Source organism: Hydra viridissima, unplaced genomic scaffold (genome assembly GCF_058129835.1).
Source record: "Hydra viridissima isolate aposymbiotic clone 2 unplaced genomic scaffold, HvirCarnegie_v1 scaffold_1, whole genome shotgun sequence".
Classification (NCBI taxonomy): domain Eukaryota; kingdom Metazoa; phylum Cnidaria; class Hydrozoa; order Anthoathecata; family Hydridae; genus Hydra; species Hydra viridissima.
Window position 1 is genome coordinate 31237390 of NW_028324300.1, and position 22689 is coordinate 31260078.

The 22689-nt window shown below is 27.5% G+C and overlaps 1 protein-coding gene across 2 annotated transcripts in view; it reads left to right on the plus strand.

Annotated features, from left to right (window-relative positions):
- The window catches only part of LOC145192406 (DNA/RNA-binding protein KIN17-like), a 47290-nt gene that overhangs the window by 18251 nt on the left and 6350 nt on the right, over nt 1-22689 (plus strand). For both annotated transcript variants that reach the window (XM_090101335.1, XM_090101340.1), the window contains 8 exons: nt 1648-1696; nt 3000-3051; nt 3143-3208; nt 7080-7119; nt 15445-15504; nt 17908-17976; nt 18502-18601; nt 19268-19368. In XM_090101335.1, the coding sequence (XP_089957461.1) occupies nt 1648-1696; nt 3000-3051; nt 3143-3208; nt 7080-7119; nt 15445-15504; nt 17908-17976; nt 18502-18601; nt 19268-19368 (537 nt within the window). The remainder of the gene's footprint in view (nt 1-1647; nt 1697-2999; nt 3052-3142; nt 3209-7079; nt 7120-15444; nt 15505-17907; nt 17977-18501; nt 18602-19267; nt 19369-22689) is intronic.

The following is a 22689-nucleotide window of genomic DNA, read 5'->3' on the forward strand; positions in this document are numbered from 1 at the left end:
ATTTTCCAAAATGTCACAATGATAATTTCAAAAATTGACTCATTGCAAAAGATAACTAATTTCCATTGTTCCACTGCATAATTTAGACGCACTTTGCACCATTTTTTTCATTTTAGACAATCTGTTAATGACAACATAGGCTTTCTTACAGCATGAAACGTCTGTTAAGTTGTGTCTGCTAAGCGTATAAAGCATGTTTTCATCGCGAGCTGACAGTCTTTTTGGGCGCCTAATTTGAGGTTTATCATTGACACTACCAGTTAATAATTTTTTATTGTTGTACAAATGCTGAATTTAGAAATATTCAATTGTTTGCTGATTTGTTGATTGCTCATTTTCATTTTATGCATGCCAATGACTTGCCATTTGATTTTCAATGAGACAGCTGTTTTACCCATGAAAATATGATCTTTTGACAAAGTTTTATCAGTTAAAAATGGCTGAAGGTTGAATCAAATTGAGATGCAGTTTTTTTGCAAAACAAAATAAGAATAAAGATGCAAATACAATATGCTTACGATAGCAGGCTTTTGAGTGATGAAAATGCGAAAGACTGCAAGAAAAAATCAATCAATTAACAAGAGTTACGAGTTTTCCAATCAAAGTGCGTTTAAACTTTATTCCAAAAAATTGAAAGGACTTAATTGCTCCGTTAATTTGCTCATCACCCTCCACCTTCTTTATGGTATCCTTGTAATTTTTTTTTAATCTCTAAATCGATAAATTAAACCATTAATATAAGTAAACATAAAAAATGCGGACTACATCTTATCAATTTATCAGGTTATCATTTCTTAAAAGAATTATACACATTAAAAAAACAAGTGCATTTAAACTTTCTGTACAAGGTGTGTGTGTATATATATATATTAGGTTTATTGTACTGATTATTTTATCAATTAGTCCAACCCCATCAAAGCAAGATTACTCTTTAAAGTTCCAAACTGCTGAATAAAAATGAACCTTGACTGGCATGGGCAGTCTGCAATTAGTTACCTTTTGATTATTAAAAATTTTCATGTTATTAGGAATTAGAAAAATTTTTTTGGGTGCAACAATACAGTGTACTAACAATTAATAAAGAAAATTCAATATTTTGTACACCCTTCTTAGTAAATAAGCAAATAATAATAATATGGATAGTAATTAAATATAACTTTAAAAAAGCCTTTTTATTTTTACAAATGCAACTCTTTTCCTACCTTCAAATTTTCTGCTAGTTCAATGTATCAATACTCTTCAAATAATAAAAATTTGAATGTAAATTTGATTCTTATATCAAATAAAGCATTATTTTTATGTAAGATAATGTTTAACTTCAAGTTGATTTTTTCTTTGCATTTTGCATTACTAAAAAAATATTAAGTGGTTTTTTTTTTTAAATTATTTATGGCATATTTTATTTCAGTACACTTTAAAAAATAGCCTATTACTTATGGTTGCAAGTATTCATGCATACCCATTTCAAATATATTATGTTTTATATGATATATTTATTGAAACCTATTATGGAATTTATAAACCTATATATGGGATTTTTTATTTCAAACTAATTATTTGTCTTTTTTTTCTCCTTTTTTATTATCGTGTTATTATTATATTGTATTACAATTCATTGTGGGTTTTTGACATGTTTAAATTTTTTAGTCAGAGGCTACATTTACAGAGCTCAAAAGATCTGATGAAGAGGAAAAAGGTTTTCAAATTATTTTTTTAGAATAATTAAATAAAAATAAAAAGATTTCATTTTATAAAGTCAAGTATTTTTTTAAAAGTGACAGTATTTGCATAATTTTGTTTCTTCAGTTCTGACCTTAACTAAAAAATTTAGCTGCTTATTTTTTTAAAATATTGGATATAAATTCTTTATCCATTGAAACCACTAAACTTAGTATTAGAAGAACAAAGAGAGTGATTTGGAATGATTGATTTTCAAATTCTCATTCATCTAAAATTATTTTTGAGTGAAAAAAGTGCTCTAACCTAATCTACTAACCAAAATTCAGTGCTACTAAGTTTTAATTGCTGAAATAAGAAAAATGTCTATTTTACTGAAAATTTCCCTAATTTTTTTACACTAAAAGTTCTGATTAAATATTTAACAAAAAATGTTTAAAATGTTTATTCTAATGTCCTAAATTCTTAACAAAAAATCAAAAATTCTGTGTAAAACAATTTAAGACAAAGAAAGTGTCTGAATATTATTGATGCAAAGACAGGTTTAAAGTCCAAAAAATATTGTTAAGGAGATTGATTGGGTTCTCCAGGCCAATATAAAAATGTGGTAATAAACTCATAATAATAAACTCATAATGATTACTTTAGTTAAAAATGTTTTAAAGTTACATGAAAATGTGAAAGTAATTACTGACAAGATCAGATTTAATGCTCAGAAGTCTGTGCCTTTGATATGAAGCTTTTGAACACATCTTGGAATTGAGTATGTAAATTTTAAAAAAAGTACAGGTAAAATCAAAAAGGTTTTGATTTTACCTGTACTTTTTTATTCATTTTTGAATTCTACATACCTTAAAATACTCTGCTACCAAATTTCATAGTTTTTATTTAAATTTCAAGAAGTAAAGGATCTTATGCACTAAAACTTAGGTTACCATCAAAAGAATTGCGATACTGAAAACATTTTTCCAAAAAGGGTAAGAAATCATATCCTCTGTAACTATAATTGTAGAAAAGTTACATTTTCTTAAGATCAAAATCAGTGAAAAGGGTGGGTGTCATTACCTGTTAATATCATATGGAATTTTAAATGGCACCAGAGTATATTGTTGCCTTTGCATTATAGAAAATTTTTTGAGTCTATATATTTGGCCTAACTAATATTTTATAAAGATCTTATGTTATAAAAATCAGCCCTTGAATATGCAATACATTATTTTACTTTGAAAAAAACATTTTTTAAAAAAGTTTTCAAGTTGTAAAGTTTTAAAAATGCTTAATCATGCAGTTTTATTTTTATTACGTTTCTTTATCACTTATAGTCCAATTCACCTTTTGCAAGCCTGGATCATCTACAAGTGATAAATTGGTTCGGTAAAACAATTGTAAAAAATCTTTTTATGGCACAATAATTTTGTTTAAGGTAAAAAAAATTAACAGCAAAATTAATCTCTTATTTTTTTAGTTCCATTGATTTACCTAAAACTGTTAAAGTCTTGAACAAGCAAGAAGTTCCTAAAGTTTACAAGGAGTAAGATTTCATTTTATTCATTATTGTTTCTTTCCAAAAAAATTGATTTGAAGCTAGAAGTCAGGTTACCCTTCTAGATTGTTAGACCTATTTTTAGTTTTACTCAGATAAAATTTTAACTCTTAATTTCAACTAAAAAGCAGTGCTCAATGACATATTATATATTACCTTTTAGTCCTATCAGTTGTTATTATTGGTACAACTTATGTTAGTGAATGACACTTTGATTTTCAATTATTCCTCTTTCAGATAAAATTTTTCTGTTTTAAAAAAGCAATTGTTATCATAATAACTATATATTATGTGCTTTTGTGTGCATTTTATAATAAGCAATTTACTTATCTTTTTTCTTGATGATGCCACTTTTGCAAAGTACCATCTACTTAGTTTGTAAGAAAGCTAGGAAAGAGCATGCTGAAGCAATCATCTCTAAATTTGTACCTAACTTTCCAATGCTGATTCACTAGAATGGGGAAATCTGTCCTGAGATATTTAGAGTTAGAGATGTTGACCAGCTACCTGTGGTTGTTTCAGGTGATGGTCTGGATAAGCTCTTTAGTGCCCCAAAATTAGTCTTTGAGACAAGCCACAATGAATCTGTTGCAATATGTAATCTTATAGAGCCATAAAAGCTCACTGATAAAGTTTAAGTTAGATTTGATACAACATGTGTTAATACTGACCATTTCAATAGAGTGTGTATTCCTCTGGAAAGAAAAATTGGTAGAGAGCTGTCCTGGCTTGTTGCTATCATGTGATGGAGTTTATTTTGACCAAAATACTCACCTTGTTGTAGATCATCAAACTCCTCATTGTATTCTAATCATTAGAAGAGTTAAAGGTGCTTGTAGAGGTCTAACATACAACAACTTTTAAAAGCTTGAAGTAAAGCTGAGAACTAAAGTCTTTTATCAATCAGGTCTCAGATTACTTAAGGACAATACTGAAAAGAATCACATTCAAGAGTTAATGATGACTATCAAGAACTCATCAAGCTAACATTGGTTGTCCTTGGCAGTCAACCATCAACAATTCACTGGAGAGCTTCTAAGTCAATTCATCATGTACATTGGCTGGCAAAACTACTGTATACCTTTAAAATACCTTTTTCATAATCAGCATGATGCATTCAATCTTACAAAAAAAGGGAGAAACTCAGGATTCATTGGCTTGTGCACTTTGATGCCCTTTATAGCGAGGCTTGGGCAAAAGCTCCACATGCCACTGAGACTCCAGTACAAGACCTGTTGCTGTGGATCAAACTGGGAAGGCATGAATCAGTTGATTATGAAATAGGCAAAGCAGCCAGGAAGGTCTTAGAAAATCATTTGTGGTATCTTTCAGATAAGACTGTAGGGCTGGCTCTGTTCTGCTGATTGAAATGTGAGAGGTGATGCCACAATCCTCAAAAAGGGATTTTGTAATCCAGCAATCCTCAAATTGGGATTTTGCAATCCAGCAAACATATTCACTGCTCTCTTGCCTCAAGATCGGGAAACCCTTTCTGACACTTCCAGAGATGTGGATTGAAAATAAAGATTGCAAGCAAAGAAGAGAGAGGGTTTGGTAATTAAGAGTGGTGAATCTCACGCCTGAAAAGGGCATGAAGCTAGTTGAAGACTTCAACCGACTCACTTCAAATAACATGTACAATTTTTGCTGCTATATTGCTTACAGCAAACTCTTAATGTAGTCTCAGTGTGTTTAACTAGTCTTAACTGAAAGTATTCAAAAATTGTTATGGTTTGTTCATATAACACACAATTATATTATACTGCATAATTAGGAGTTCAACTACTTTGAGTTCTTAAGCAAGTACTTTGATAAAAGGGTGTTTCATTAGGTTGTTGGGTGTTAGTCTGACATCAATTGTTACAAAGTTCTCTTTTAATGTTATGATTTAGCAAGAGTTTAGAGGAACTCACAGCTCCATATTTACAATTTATTTATTTTACATTTTATATTTACTTAGTAAATATACAGATAATAATATTTGGCGCTTAATGTGCAAATGTTTGGCTTATGGTATACTATATAATATGGAAACTCTTGGGTAGTTGAACCTCGAAGAGTTTGGCTGTCATATCTTGTTTCCCTGCAAAACCAAAATGTTTGCTGAAGAAAACAAATGAAACTTATCAAAATTATCTTCACATATGAAATGCCATCAGTGGTTATTAGAAAGAATAACATCAGCACTTTCCTTGTGTTTTTCTTTTTAGTCCTTCTTAGTATAGATGAGTTACAGGTAAAGAAGTTTTTGGCCTAAATTTCTTCTATACATTTAACAGCACCATTGTGGATGCCACTATTACTAATTTTGGTATTGAATAGTAATGCTGCAACATTGTCACAGAGATCTCAAGCTTCTACCTACAAGCCTGGATGACAAAATTTGCCAAGTTTCTACCAGCAGCTTTAACTATAGCAGACACAATCATAGTTGCCTAATTATCAGACAATTTCAGCTTCTGTACTGAAGAACTGGTTTCCTTATATTGTACAGTTCTTTTTTTTTTTTTTTTTTTTTTGGGGGGGGGGGAGGGGTATATATAGAAAACAGTTATATAATGTAATATACTATTATTAAAAAATTGTTTTCTATATACAGTATATTATTATTATAGTATTGCTATCTACATATATAGTATACAGTAACACAGTCTACAATGGTCTTGTAGATTGTGCTTCTTTTACTTTTGAATAACTTTTTTTGCATCCTTTAACTTCATTAGCATAAATTTTTAAAATGAAATGAGTTGGTTAAAACATATGAAGGATTTAATAAGACACTTAAATGTCTTTTATTTAAAACAAATTTTTCAAAGATATTCTTAAAATCATTTGGAGATAATATGTAAAATGCTTTACATATATTATAAAAACAGTTTTACAAATATTAGTATTATTACAAATGTTATGTTTTGTAGATGCATTTTTTTGTATCTTTTAAACATAGTGGTATAGATACTTCCTAATTAACAAATAAAAACAGTTCAACAATCTTTAAGTTATCCTAAATTTTATTAATCAAATATTTACTAGAATCCTTCTTTAGGTTAATTTACAGAATTTAGCTTAATCAATTTGAAACAACGGAATATTTATGTAACAAAAAACCTTTTAAAAAATAGCTTTCATTAAGCAATATGAAACTCCCAAAATATTAACAGCTGATCATAAAGTTTTGGGACAAAATGTCTGATAAAAAAAATTTTTCTTAAAGCTTGAATTTAAAATTAAGAAAACCAGTTTAAATCTTATTCTATATATACTTATATTTCAATAATGAGTTCATACAGCTGATATTAGATGATGTATCTTTTCTAAACTTAGACTTAAAATCTGGTATTGTAAAGCATTTTTAAGTTTAAAGCATTCTACAATCAACAATTTATCACCTAATACAGTATTTCAAAAGTGGTTTTCCATGTCATAACAAGTCAAGAAAAAGTTACCCAAACACAAGAAATATACAGGAGATGTTCTAAAAGCTCCACCAGCTAATAATTTTTGAGGATACCTTCTCAGCTGGTGAATAATGGAGGCTGGATAGTTGTGAATTAAAAATAGTAAACCAATAGAACTGAGGCACAATTGAAAAAAGTTGCTTTGAATTTTGTCCTAGCCATAAGGAATTTATCAAAAAGTGAGAATAATAGAAGTTAAAGGATCATTTTCTTATTTGTGAATATGCAGTTTTTTTTCATCATTTAATTGTTCATTATCAGAATTAATCAAAACATGATCATCATTTACTAAATTTATAGAAGAGATGTCAAATACTTTTCAACATTTGTTTTAGTGTTTTATCAGCTTTTGACATTTGAAAATGTTGGTTAATAAATGCAAATATCTGTTGTTTTTTAAGTAAAACAGTGAAAAGGAAATCAGCATTAGAAGAAATTATGGTAATTTTTATTTGTATATTTTTTTTATTAAAAAATTCTTACTATATTAAAAAAGTAAAACAGGTTTTTTTTTCTTTATTTTAACTTGAGATGAAAGTCTTCATTTATTTTAGTCAAAATTAGGGGAGAGCGGGGTTGGTTGTCACAAAGTTTATTACAGGAAATATAGATAAGATTTAGAACTTTAAAATCATTCAATCAAAATGTTACTTAAAAAAAAACATTTTCACTGTAATTTTCAGCTTTTTTTAGCGTGTAGAAAACAAGTTATTTGTTTTTATAGGTTTTTGATATGAAAAAGTTAAATTTTGCTTACTTAGAAATTTTCTTTTACCAAACGAAAATTACTTTATTGTGCTTTGAATGTACATTTTTAAAGTTTTTAATTCATTTGAGTAACTTAGTCCACAAAAAATTCTCATGAAATTCACACGCTTTTAGGTAAATTTACAGGTGTCTTGCAACTTACATAGAAGGGGTTGCTTGTCACAAAATATATGGGGATGGTTGTCACAATTGCTGTGACTCCGTGTGCTGCAAACTAAATGCCGCTTTTAGATATTCCTTGTTTATTTGTCCATATTATTGAGGAATATTTGAATGTTAAAGATATTTAAAAATCTTAAGTCAATGGGCGATATTTGTTTAACTAAATATCTATAATCTAAATAATTTTTTTTCAATGTGTATAACTTTAAATTGTGATCCAATGTTTAATATAATTATAGAAAAAGGAATACAGAAGTTCAACTGTTTGTTGTTTTGCTTGTACATCTGTTTGCTGTTTTGTTTGTGAAATTGTCTGTTGTTTTGTTTGTGCATTGTTTAGATTTAGTGTGTGTGTGTGTGTTTGTGTGTGTGTGTGTGTGTGTGTGTGTGTGTGTGTGTGTGTGTGTGTGTGTGTGTGTGTGTGTGTGTGTGTGTGTGTGTGTGTGTGTGTATATAATGTCTTGTACATACATTATTTGAATATATTTTTCTTTGCTTAGTAAAAACATGGTATGAAATTTTAAAAGAAAAACTAATAGAGGATATACTTCTGGAGATATCATTATGTGTGCAATTAAAGATGTAAAGCTTAACAGCATTTCTATTAGATCAGCAGCAAAAAACCATGGCATTAATTACAGAACATTAACACGTTATTTTAAAAAAATTATTATTACTAACCCATCACATGGTTCTATAACAGATCTAATTGACAAAAATCAAAAGTCCACCTGCATGAACATTATAGGATACAAAAGTCAACAGATATTGCCAGACAAAGTAGAAAAAGAACTTGTCAAATACCTGTTGCAAGCAGCAGAAATTTATTTTGGTTTAACTCCTACTGAAGTAAAAAAGCTTGCTTTCCAGCTTGCAGTTAAAATTAATATAAAAGTTCCCAATTCTTGGGTTGTAAAGAAACAAGCTGGTAAGGATTGGTTTACAGGATTTATAAAGCGCCACCCAAATAATTCCATTAGGCAACCTGAAGCTACTAGTTTAAGTCGAGCAACAAATTTCAATAAGCAGAATGTTGCATTATTTTTTAGCAATTTGCAGCACTGTATGCAAAACTACTTGTTCTCACCAAATGACATTTGGAACATGGACGAAACTGCTGTAACTACTGTACAAAGACCTAAAAAAGTTGTTGCCAAAAAAAGATTAAAATAAGTAGGAGCCATCACATCAGCTGAAAGAGGAACTCTTGTAACATTAGCATGCACAATAAATGCTATTGGAAATAGCATTCCACCTTTTTTTATTTTTCATCATAAAAACTTTAAAAATCATTTCCTAATAGGAGCACCAACAGGAAGTGCAGGAGATGCCAATGCAAGTGGTTGGATGAAAGAAGAAATCTTTGTAAAGTATCTACAACATTTTGTAGGCAATACAAAATGCACTAAAGAAAAACCTTTTTTATTGCTGCTTGACAATCATGAAACCCATCTTAGTATTAAAGGTTTAGATGTGGCAAAAAAAAAAAGGAATAGTAATGGTTACCTTTCCACCGCACTGCACACATAAGTTGCAGCCCTTGGACAGGGCAGTTTATGGTCCCCTCAAAAACTATATAAATACTGCTATGACTTCATGGTTGGTAATGAATCCTGGAAAAACCATTACAATATATGATATTTCAAAAATAGTAAATATTGCATTTCCAAAGGCTGTATCTCCCCACAATATTTTAAGTGGTTTTGCTGCAACAGGTATTTACCCATTAAATCCTGATATTTTTACTGAAATTGATTATTGTCCTAATTATGTAACTGATCGCCCTGACCCACCTTGTTCACAACTTAATTTAAATAAAAAAAACTGTAAACCTTATTCAATGCAAACAGAACCAGCAAATAAAAGGTTTAAAGAATCTATTCAGATACCAGATAATCAGGTAGACATAGCAATAGAAGATCCAATTGTATCAAATAAAACCTCTAATCAGGACCCAATCACTCCATTAGTTTTAAAAAATTCAATCATACTACCTGAGAGTATTAGGCCTCTGCCTAAAACAGGTCCAAGGTTAGCGTCAAAAAAGGTAGGAAAAAGTGTTCATCTATGATTCTTACTAACTCACCTGTCAAAGAAAGGCTTGCTAATTATAAAAAGAAGAAAACTTGTTAAAAAAATATTAATAAGAATCGTAAATCATTTATGAATGGAAGTAAAAAAGAATTAAAAAAGTCAAATTTTGCCAAAAAAAAAACTTCTACAGTCTTAAATTCATCTAAAGATGAAGACTATCTATGCATCTATTTATAGAGTTGTATTAAATATATATATATATATATATATATATATATATATATATATATATATATATATATATATATATATATATATATATATATATATATATATATATATATATATATATATACAGTTAGAGAAATAAGTATCCGAACAAAAGATTTTTTTATGGAAAATAAACTTTGTCAGGTTTTTTTCGAAAAAAAAAACTTTATAGAAATAAAAGAAATGATTATTCTGAAAGAAAATTTTATTACGAATTCAATATGCAAAAAAAAAATATCAATAATAATATTTAATTGATAAAAAATTAAGATACATTTAAACTATGCAATTTTTTAGCATTAAATAAGTATCCGAACAAAATTTTAAAGATTAAGGCTTAAAGATTAACGTTTCTCCGAGTAATTATTTTTTTGACTTTTTAATATCGAGTTGGACCGCCTTTAGCTTTTATGACTTCTCCAAGTCGACATGGCATCGATTCAACTAATTTCTTTGTCGTATCTGAGTCGATATCAGCCCAAGCTTCTTGGAGCATGATTTTTAAATCTTCTTTTCTTTTTAGACATCGTGTGCCACATTTTTTATCCAGAATTGCCCAGAGATGTTCAATTGGATTGAGATCTGGACTTTGCGCAGGCCATTCAAGTAACTCAATTTGCTTTTGGATGAAAAACTCTTTTGCTTTCTTTGACGTATGTTTAGGGTCATTGTCTTGTTGGAAGATAAAATGCTTTCCTAATCGCAGTTTTTTAGTTGAAGCCAGAAGATTTTTATTGAGAATTTTAACATAAACTTCAGAGTCCATAATTCCATCAATAAACTCCAGTTTTCCTGTTCCGTTCCAAGCCATCGATCCCCATACCATAACATTGCCTCCACTAAATTTTACTGTGCCTCGAATACAACAGAGTGTGAATGCTTCCCCTTTTTTTCTCCAAACTTTTTGAGCTCCATCGGACTTCACAAGATTAAATTTTGACTCGTCTGTCCACAAAACTTTCCTCCAGAATGATACCGGCATATTTACATATTTTTTAGCAAATGCAAGTCTTCGTTTTCAATGGATTTTTGAAAGGGATGGTTTCTTGCGTGGAACTCTTGCTTTGAATCCACTTTCTTTCAATCGATTTCGAATAGTACATGAGCTCACTTTTAACCCAAAATCTTTCTCAAGGAGGCTTGACACTTTTGGTGCTGATAAAAAATGGTTTTTTTGCACCATCTTTACAATTTGTCGATCTAGTCTTGATGTTGTTTTACGCTTTGCTCCGCATCTGGGCTGATTTTGGGACCATTCCTTGGTTTTAACTCCCATGCTTGATGATATCAATGGTAAATCAAATAAATTTAAAAAAATATCAGTCAATTATTAAAAATTACTCGTTGTAAAACAACAATATTTCTAAAACCATTGGTTTAAAAACTTTTTTTAATAATCAATTTCAAAACTTCGTTTACAAAACAACATGTTCGGATAATTATTTTTCATTGAAGTTTTAACACTCCTTCGGGAATCGTTAAATTTTAGCAACGCAAGTTAATTACCTTTGATTAATTTTTTGCAACATAAAATCGTAATTAAATTTGCTTTTAGAATAATTATAAAAGTATTTATCAAAAACATATGTTTTTCGAAAAAAACCTGACAAAGTTTATTTTCCATAAAAAAATCTTTTGTTCGGATACTTATTTCTCTCACTGTATATATATATATATATATATATATATATATATATATATATATATATATATATATATATATATATATATATATATATATATATATATATATATATATATATATATATATATATATATAGTATTTTCTTTTTTTCAGTATATAGCCTTTTTTTTCCCAGATTATTCAGATTTGTTCTTGGTATTATATAAACAAAATTTATTAGTACCAGTTTTAAATATAATCAAAACATACCAAGAAATGTGACAACCTGCCCCATAATATGTGACAACCAACCCCGTGGGTGGGGTTGGTTGTCACACAGAAGAGGCCTTGGATAAATGACTATACAGCAAAAAATGTTTCACTCAATGTCATAAAAATATTCTAATAGTTACCGGAAATAGTTAAACTACTTTTGTACAAATTTTGGCATTGATTTGATGAAAAATAAAAGCTGAGCAGTCTAAAATGTAAAAAGTGTGACATCCAACCCTGCTCTCCCCTACTTAAAATTTGGGATAGTGAGCTTCAAACAGCTCTTAAATCCATATGATAATCAACATATCAATAAAAATTGATATATTTTTTGCCGAGGACTATGCCTCTATGTGTATCTATCTTGCTTGCTTGCTGAGTTATATGGTTTTAAATATCCTAATACTAGCTCCAATTATAAGGGTTTAAATACATCTTAAAACATAAAATCTTGCACTTTTAGACATGAAAAATTACCCAACATTTATGTATTAAAATTACCCAACATTTATATATTTAATAATATATTTTTGACCATTCTTTGTGTTTTATTGTGAATATTTTTTTGTGATATCTAGAAAAGAAGTTAAGAAAATTGGTATAATTATGTTATATCCTTATTTCATTTATTAATCTATTTTTAATTCATAAAATTAATTTATTAATTGTATATATAGCTAAATTTGAATAGATATCTATTTATTCAAGACCACACAAAAAATACTTTTAACTTAAAAAAACAAAAGTTTCACTTATCAAATCAAAATCAAAGTAGAATTTTCTCATTTTAGAATATTGTGTTTAGTGATTTTTATTTCAATATAATACTCAAAACCCATGGGGGGTAAATGTAAATGGCTGCAGCATCCCACTGCTGAGCTGTAAATAATACCTTACTAAATATCTATTTTACTTGAGATAAAACCAACATTAATCATTTAACAACTTAAATTTCATGTTTAACAAAAGAAAAAAACAAAAATGTTCAGCAGTTATGGCTTCAAAGTACTTTGTAATTAGATGTCATATCAAAAAAATGGATAGAACACACTTTATGTCATCAAAAAAATGAATAAGACACACCTTTTGTGATGAAAGATGTCAACTACAACTTCAAACACATAACTAAAAGCACAAAACTACAAAATGCAAGTAAATCACTTAAAGAAATATATTTATGCATATAACTATATAATATACATATATAACTTCAAATATTACTAGATGTATATCACACACAAGTTCAAATGAAAGTAGAAAGGGCTTTTTTATAGATTGCAATTATTGTATTGAGTACACAAACTACTGCTAAAATAACCTATAAAAAACTCAGCTAACATTGTAAAAGCCTCAGTTCCTTGATTTCAAAGAACATTAAAAAACAGATTTTCCTTGAATATAGTTTTCTTTATACAACCTCATTCTATCAATGTTTAGCACCATTATTCAAGATTGCACCATTATTCAAGATTGAATGTTTTACAGGTTGCAATACTATCATTATCTATTTAACCATGGAATTTTATTTTCCATAACTTTAAAAATTGCTACAAGATCAGAAAAGCAAAAACGTTTTTAAAAATTACTTTTTACAATCCAAATTTTTATTCATTACTTTTTACGGTGCAATAGGTAGAAGAGTTGCTCTGTTGAATTCTTGTTTCTATTGCTCTTCGTTACAGGAATTCGAATATCCTTATATTGATGCTTCTATAAGAATCTGAATTTGTCACATTCAATACATGTCCTATTCATTAAGGTTCTCCCCTACTTAAAGAATAAACTAAAAAGAAGACACTACTTGTTAGATTCAATACATACTTAATTCCATTAGGCAAAGGTTTGCACACAACTAAAAAAAGTCACAATTTAGCATTCCTTATTTTATTTGAAAAGTCAAAACTATTTTACATGAAAAAAAATTTTAATTTTTTTTAATAATTAGACTCCTCTGTATATATGACATAATTATATATATATATATATATATATATATATATATATATATATATATATATATATATATATATATATATATATATATATATATATATATATATATATATATATATATGTATATATTTATTTGGGTTCAATCAGCTGAAGCAAGCTGATTGAACCCAATCTTATCTCAAATTTCTGGTTATCAACTTTTTGTAATCCCAATGGGATTCAGCAGTAGACCACTTTTACTTATGATTGTATAAACTTGTCAGATCTCAACACAGTTCTTCTCTACAGGGATTTCATCTGAGTGCACTGTCAAATTTTACACTTATAATATTAATGATTTTCTAAAGTTTTTCTTTTCTGTTGTTGGAAGTAACCCTTTGAAGGATCAAGAATTAAAATCACAATACAGAAAAGACTCAGCAAGTTGACAAAGGTGCAAGTGTGAAATGTCAGATGCTTGTGGTTGTTTGTGAAGATCTGCCAATTTTCAACAGATCTATTCTCTTACTGATGCTTTGAAGCCTTTTATTGACTGTGATTTGAAAATAAAAATATTTTTTATGGGACTCAATAAAGCTCACATCCATGTACTTGGTGTGTCAAAGATTTGAAAAATCTTGAAAACTCTGATACTGTAAAAACTTTTGGCTCACTCAAGGAAAGTTTCTAGATCTTCAGGAGCTCAACTATTCCAAATTGACTTGAATTATTAATTGATCAAAAATGTTAATCATTTTCAGCAATCCACAAAATTCAGCTTTTAAAAATATTTGGAATCATTGATAACACACAGAAGTTCAATTGTTTTGTTGAAGGTTGTTTTGGATGAACTAGAAGCTGGCTATTCTGAAAAAAATCATAATAAAGTATCCTACCATACTATTCTGAATTGCAGTGTAGCCATTATGGGAAATAATTTACATCAGCTATAGGGAATAAGATACATCAATCATGGGGAATAAGATGCATCAATCATGGGGAATAATATACAACAATTATGAGAAAGTAACCAGCTTAATAATACATCAAAAGACTAAAACAAATTTTTCCAAATAATTTTCTAACATTCAGTTCAAATTTTCTGTGATTATTCTTTGCATTTTGTCATTTTAATTTTTAAAAATTACTTAATGAAATGAATTGTGTTTTTAAAAAATTACTTAATGATGCAAATTGTATTTTTTTAAAAATTACTTAATGATGTAAATTGTATTCTTTAAAAATTACTTAATGATGTAAATTGTATTTTTTAAAAATTACTTAATGATGTAAATTATATTTTTTAAAAGTTACTTAATGGTATAGAAATTCCATTTTAATATTTGGTAATTTTCCATGGTAAAAAGTGCAAGATTTTATGTTTGTATCTTAAACCTTATAAATCAACATATAAGCGAGATGGGTGCTTGAAATTTTTACACATAACGGGTTGACATGAAGCTTTGCAATTTTAATTGGTATATAGATTTTAGCTGTTTTAGAGTATCAGCAAGCAAGGATTAATTATGCATCTAAAACTTCAAATTTCATTTATTTCTGTGGGCTGTATCAAAGTTTGTATTTCTAGACATGGAAATTTGTCTACTTTTATGCTAATAGGTGGTGCTTTCAGGTCAGCTTGAAGTTCACTATTCTAAATTTCTTCACTAGTGTAATAGAATTTTATGAAAATGTTTTTCAAGGAAGAAGAAAAAAAGAAGTTAAAGAAAACTGAAATAAGAAAAGAAAACTGGTTAACAGAGGTAAGGTTTGTAATTTTTATAATTTGAGATTATTTGATTTGTAGAAAGCTATAAATGTATAGATGGTTTGGAGCATATAAAAAAGACTTATTTAGGGTTGAAAATCTTTTAAGCTCAAGTAGTTTCAAGCTTTAAAAAGCCTTAAATGTAAACATCACAAGTTTTAAACATCAGCAGCAATATGTAAGTTAGGATTTTGATGTTATTTTAAGTTTCTTGAACTTAATGAACAACTAGTCATTAAATGCAAGAAACACAAAATGATCAAATGGGACAGCTCCAAAGGTTATTCCTATTATGCAAAAAAATGCACTTGAGGGTTTGCTTTGAACTATTGAACAGTAGTCTCCATTCTGCTGGATTATGAATGAAAATGGTCAACTATTAAAGAAGACCTGGTAATAAATAAATAGGGAATATCTGTGCTGAAAGAACCATGTATTGAAATAATCATCACTTTAAGAAATTAGTTTATGCTAAATAAAAGCTTAGAGCAATTTTTAGAGTTATTTTTAGAATATATTTGTATTAACAAAAAAGATTTGTGAAGTACAAACTTATAAAAAGCTACATCACTATAAGTTTTTGAAATCAAAAGTAATATTTTACTTATAGTTTTTTCTAATCATATGGTAGATAATGCTGCTTTCTTAGAAAGTACCAAATGAAATACTAATTCATTCAGTTCCATTTAAAATACTGAGAACCTTTTGAATGTTTAGCATTAGATGAAAAATCTTCACAATTTAATATTGTTTATTTAGTTTCTGTATTAGATATGCTGTGTTCCTCTACTTTGGTTGTCATTTTGATTTATTGGTTTTAGCTGGATAATTTTTTAAAAGTGTTAAGCTATAAATGTGACTAATTTTGTAACAACTTTGCTTCTTTGCCAATTTAATTTGTCTTTAATTGGAACTTCTTTTTATGATCTCTCTTATCAATATCATTTATGATCTCTCTTATCAATATCATTTATGGTCTCTCTTATCAATATCATTTATGGTCTCTTTTATCAATATCATTTATGACCTCTCTTATCAATATTTTTTTAGTAACTTTGTATACTAAATTTAGAAACATTCTCATTGTTTGTAAACTGCTTCACTTTTACAATATATATATATCAGGTTTTTTATTTATTAAAAATGTAGATTGGAACCTCCCATTCTTATCCATCAGCTCAAACAAAAAATTGATCAAAATTTAAAGTAGTTTGAAGCATGTTTAGAGGTTGCCTATATCATTCAATGTTTCTGATTTTATTGCATATGTAACTGTTCAATAGATTAAACTGATGTGCATATGATTAACAACAACAAAATTTATTCTTTCTGTATGTACTTCTAAAATTGCACCAACTTAGTAACAACATAGTTATAACAGATGGTTCTATCAATAATAACAAACAGTTCGATTAATTTGTTTAAAATTAAAGATGTTTTAGTAGTTATTGGTTAAAATGTGTTGTTTTTACAAATTTATTTGGCTTTTGAAAGTCATTACAGTAATGTTCCTTTTTTCGAATCTAGACAGTTTTATCAACGTTCTCAAACAACCTGTAATAAACACTGTTTTTTGTTCTTTATTGTTTGTCAGCTGTAAGTTGTAACCCAGAGTTTCACTCCTCTTTCACTGGGGTCATATCAGTGCTACTAGCAAAAATAATAGCACCATGCTAGTTAGAACTTTAATGTCTTTTTTAGGTTTTATGTGACAAGTTTCCTATAAATAATTGATAATTGAACAAAATGGCATGTAATGGCATGAATTAGTATTTCATTTGGTACTTTCCAAGAAAGCAGCATTATTTACCATATGATTAGAAAAAACTATAAGTAAAATATTACTTTAGATTTCAAAAACTTATAGTGATGTAGCTTTTTACAACTTGGCTATTCACAAATCTTTTTTGTTAATACAAATAATCAATGTTTCAGCAAATTAGCAATATTGATTGAATTTAAAATTTGTATTGACTAAATTAGTGAACATATGATGTAATATATTTCTTAACAATACAATCAAAAACTTGATGGAATTCTATTAGAAGCACATATATTGAACATGAAGTTGTGCATTAATCAAATGCAAAATCACATTCCCCCTGGGTGGAACTGCAGAGACTCTGTACTACCTCTTAATATTTCACCTGATTATTTTATGTTGAACTTATTTGATTCCTTTCAATTTGTATAATATCAAATTAATTTTTTTCTATACACCTGTGAACCACTCTTGAGTGTGTGTGTGTGTGTCCATTATCCAGAAATTATTAAATGGTGAATACAAAGTTAACAATTTTGGAACAATTTATTATTTTTGGTATAAACAGTATGTTCTTTAAAATTTTAATTCTTACAAAAAAAATTTTGGTTTTTTCTATAATTTTCTATAATTTAGGGAATTGTTGTTAAAATCATCACAAAAAAACTTGGAGAGAAATTTTACAAGAAAAAGGGTGTTGTAAAGGTAATTGGTTAGGAGTAAATTTTTTTCTTAAAGGTTATAAAGAAGTGGCACTGTTTTAGATAAACAATAGTTCTAATATTTACAATTAGAGTTTTATTTTGAATTTTAGACTATATCTAAATGGTTTTTATTTGAAAAGATCTTATATATCTAAAAGTTATTTGAATTTCATTAGCACTGAAATAAGGTATTTGATATGCCAATCAAATCTAAACCATCTGATATCTTAATTTGTTAATATGAAGACATTTATCTAAAAGATTTAATATTTTTTTGAATAAAGTGTTTTAAGTTGTCCGTTGTGTTGAAGAAAATTATTTAAAATCCTTCAGAGCATTTTAATACCCTGAAATGGGGTTTACTCTGTTACCTTGCTACTAATGAACTCTATTATTCAATCAAATTGAAAAATTTTTTAAAGAGTTTTTAGTTTTTAATCATTTATGTTTCTTTGGTGTTTGTAAAATTAAGTTTGTATCTTTTTTAATAGATTTTTTATTTTTTAATTTTTGTATTTAATTTTAGGAAGTTCAAAATTTGTTCATAGCACTCCTTGATCTTCTTGACTCTGAGGTTACTTTAAAACTAGATCAGAATCATTTGGAAACAGTGATTCCAGCTCCAGGTAAGCTTTCTGAGTTGTGTGTATTTAGTTCCTACCAGTAAGAAAAGTTTTAAAACCACTTTTAACAGGTTTAAAAAAAATTTATGCATAGTAAGATTACACAAATAATAAACTTTAGTGAGTTTAATATGTAGTAAATTCATAGTTAACTAAAAAAAGATTTTTTGTTTGATATAAAGTTATAAATTACATTATTTTCTAATTTTAAAACAATCAGGAAAAAAGAAATGGTAAATTTTTTTTGCGCGAAAATTAATTTTTATTTCATTGGCATGAAACAGCAATTATTGGCCTTTGATAATTAGAATTGTTTTAAAATAAATGGTTAGATTTTTTTTTAAAGGGACTTAAGAGTTTTACAATTACTGAGCTATTTAAGATTATAAACCATATTTTGGTCATGTTAGGATGCATAATTTTAGCCCTTTGCAATTAAATGCAATGTTTTAAGCAATTCTCTTTACTATATCAGCAGTTTTCTGAAATATAAGATTTATTTCAATCATAGTATGATAATTTTTTCCAACCTTTAATGAATTCAGTCAGTTAAACAAATGTTTTGTTTTCAATGAATTTCAAACCTTCAGTTGCCCAATTACACTTAATAAAGAGTTAGTAGTAGATATTCATAGAAAGATTTTAAATGTTTATATCATTTTACTACAGGTAAAATGGTGAAAATTGTAAATGGTTTACATAGAGGTTGCACTGCTTTAATGGTTGGAATTAATCAAAGCAAATTTTCTGCTACCCTGCAACTCAAGGATGTTAGTATTGTTCTTTTTCTTTTCTTTTTTTTGAAATGTCTAAATAGCAAAATCTGGTTTAAATAGAAAATCTTGATTAATTGTTAAAGTAAGCTAACTAAAAAAAAAAAAAATACTGTTTTTCTTGTGTTATAAACTGTATATACTTGGTGTATACCTGTTTATAATCAAAAATATTCTTCTATGGAAGATACACCTCAACTTATACATTTTTTATAAAATATTAAACTACTCTTTCCAGTTAACTTAACTTTTTAGTGTAACTAAGGTTAGTCGACTAACATTTTAGTCTAACTAAAATTAGTGGACCAACTTTTTAGTCTAACTAAAATTAGTCGGCTAACTTTTTAGTCTAACTAAAATTAGTTGACTAAAACAAGATTCAGTGCTAAAAAAAACTGAATAACGTATACCATAAAATTATATGAACATAATATGAATTATGACAAGTAAATCAGTTTAAAGACATTCATTAAAATTTATTGTTTTTAAGAAATTTAAAATACTTAATATAATTTGTGACAATTAGGTAATAAAAATGTCTTGTTTGTAGCTAGTATTGCATCAAATTTTCTTTTATTGAATAAAATAAAAATTGATTTGTTAGCAGAACAACTCTGTCAAAAACAGTCGATGCTTTATACCGAAAACATATTAGTTATTAACATTTTGATAATAATTTTTAAAACAAAAACAAAATTGAGAGTTGAAAAAGATATATATTCAATTACACAATATAGAAATAATAAAAAACATTCATTGCCTAACTGTTTCAATCTTATTGTTGTCACTGTATATATCTGCGTTTTTATGAGTGTAGAACGAAATAAATTACGTATTATTACCTCAAAAAAAATCATTGCAGGTATTATATAAATGAAATCCAAAAATACTTCTGCACATAACACACCTTTAAAAAATGTAGCACCGTTTTTTTTTTATAAATTGATTTCACATTTTATAATTTTATAGTTTTTTTAATTTATAGTTTCATAATTTATAATTCACTTTAATTAGAAATTGAAAAAATCCAGATCTGAACTGCTTTTCATTGAAATTTAAAACAAGTACTTAATAATAACGGGGGACTAATTAGATAAGTTTTATTACAAAGTTCCAAGTGTATATGTCATAAACCTTTCTCCAAAAACCTGAAAAACTCTAAAAATCGAACCTTGAAATAGATGCCCTGCAGATAAAAGTTGTAGCTTACAGCAATTTTTAATTAAAAATATGGCGCTCAAACCACTTCATAACTAACGCAAAACAAGATTTTTAAAAAGCATTTTTTGGGTAACAGTAACAATATATTTTTTGCAAATTAAAAATTTAGTCGAATAAATTTAGTTAGACTAAAAAGTTAGTCAACTAAATTCAGTTAGACTACTAAGTTAGTTGACTAATATTAGTTATGCTAAAATGCCAGTCAACTAGCTTTAGTTATACTAAAAATGTAGTTGACCAATTTTATTTATGCTAAAATGTCAGTCCACTAGTTTTAGTTAGACTAAAAATTTAGTCAATTACATTTAGTTAGACTAAAAATTTAGTCAATTAAATTTAGTTAGACTAAAAAGTTAGTCGACAAAGTTTAGTTATGGTTTTTTTAGTTAAGTTAGTTACAATTTTTAGTTTTGGTCACAACACTAGTTGTTATTTTCAAAAATAATTCCATAATATTTGTTAGGAGAATTTGTTAGTGAAAAATTTTTTTTTTTGCATTAATTTCTTTGTTGGGTGATTCAAAAAAATTATTTGTAGTTGATGTAAATGCATAAACCCCTCATATCAATTAGAGTACTGATCTAATTTGAAGTTCAACAAAAAGTGTTGTTGTGTTCCTGTGTTGGTAACTAAAAAGGACTCCATTCATAAATGATTTTAATAAGATCAATAACTTTTTTACTAAATTTTAGTAATAATTTTAGCAGACCCTTAAAGAAAAAAAACTGTTTTATCATTAACATGAAGAATGTCTCGGTCAGTTTTTTTTTACGAGTTTCGCGTGCCTATATTGGTTCTAAGTCATTTATTTTGGTTTTAATCTATTTGATTACTGCATGTCGATTGGTTTATCCTGTCGTGTGGCAATAGTAAAAGCCTTTTTTAAAAAGCTTCTATATCTCAGTACTTATAATCTTTTAAGCTTTGATACTTTTACTGATGATTGTTCTGATTTTTATCACCATCAGTGGTAATCACAGAAATAGCACACCAAAAGTTTTCCTCATTTGAGTTAATATAATTTCTTTCTTTATTAGGAAAATAAATATATATATATATATATATATATATATATATATATATATATATATATATATATATATATATATATATATATATATATATATATATATATATATATGTTATTGATTAATTAATTTCCATTTATTAGCTATAAAAATCATTTTTAACTCAAGAATAACTATAATTATTAAAAAGTTTACAAAATACAACGAAAAAATGTGATCATGGAAAAAGCACATCAAACAAAAAAATGATATAAAGTCTGCATCAAAACATTGAAATCAGCATTAATACTTTGTTGAGTAGCGTTTATTTTTTGTTACTGCAGCATATTTTGATGGCATACTTTCTTCTTTGCTTATCAGCCTTAAAGCCAGCTTCTTGTAAACGATGGCGAATGGTTGGAGCTGACTCAATTACGTGACAATGCTCTTCAATTTTGGTTTTTATTTCATGAGAAGTTTAAAAAGGATCTTTTTTAGACTAACAAAATTTAGAAAATTTGGCGATTCCTATCGGTTGAAGTTTTTAATGGTAGTAACTTTCGAATTTTATCATCAATGGTATTGTATTTTTCAATATGTTTACGACAGTTTTGAACTAATTTTCTAGAACACCCTAGTTGGCGCGAAATTCGAGGAATGCTAAGTCCATTCGATAACATTTAAAATTATTTTTATTTTTTTTTTGCAGAACAATGTTTGTTTCGCTCCATGTTCAGTTACTACAAAAAAGCTAATATTTGAAATGCCAAGTTCCAGTTCTTACTTAAGAATTTTGTTGAAAATTTTCCATAATAAATGGAAACTCCAATTTTTGATAATAAATGGGATTCTAGATTAGCACGTGCTATTTCATTGAGCATCGTCCTCACAAAAGTTTGTGATTTTGACAAAAAATTTGACACTAAAAGTTTTTATTGTCACACTGTCGTATTTACGCCCAATCAATAATGCAATTTCCAACTTGTATGTTGTCATAAGAAATAACATTAAAACTAAATATATAGAAACACGCTATGAAATGCAATTGCAAAGAAATAATATTGAGTGTGCTATTTCTATGATGACCACT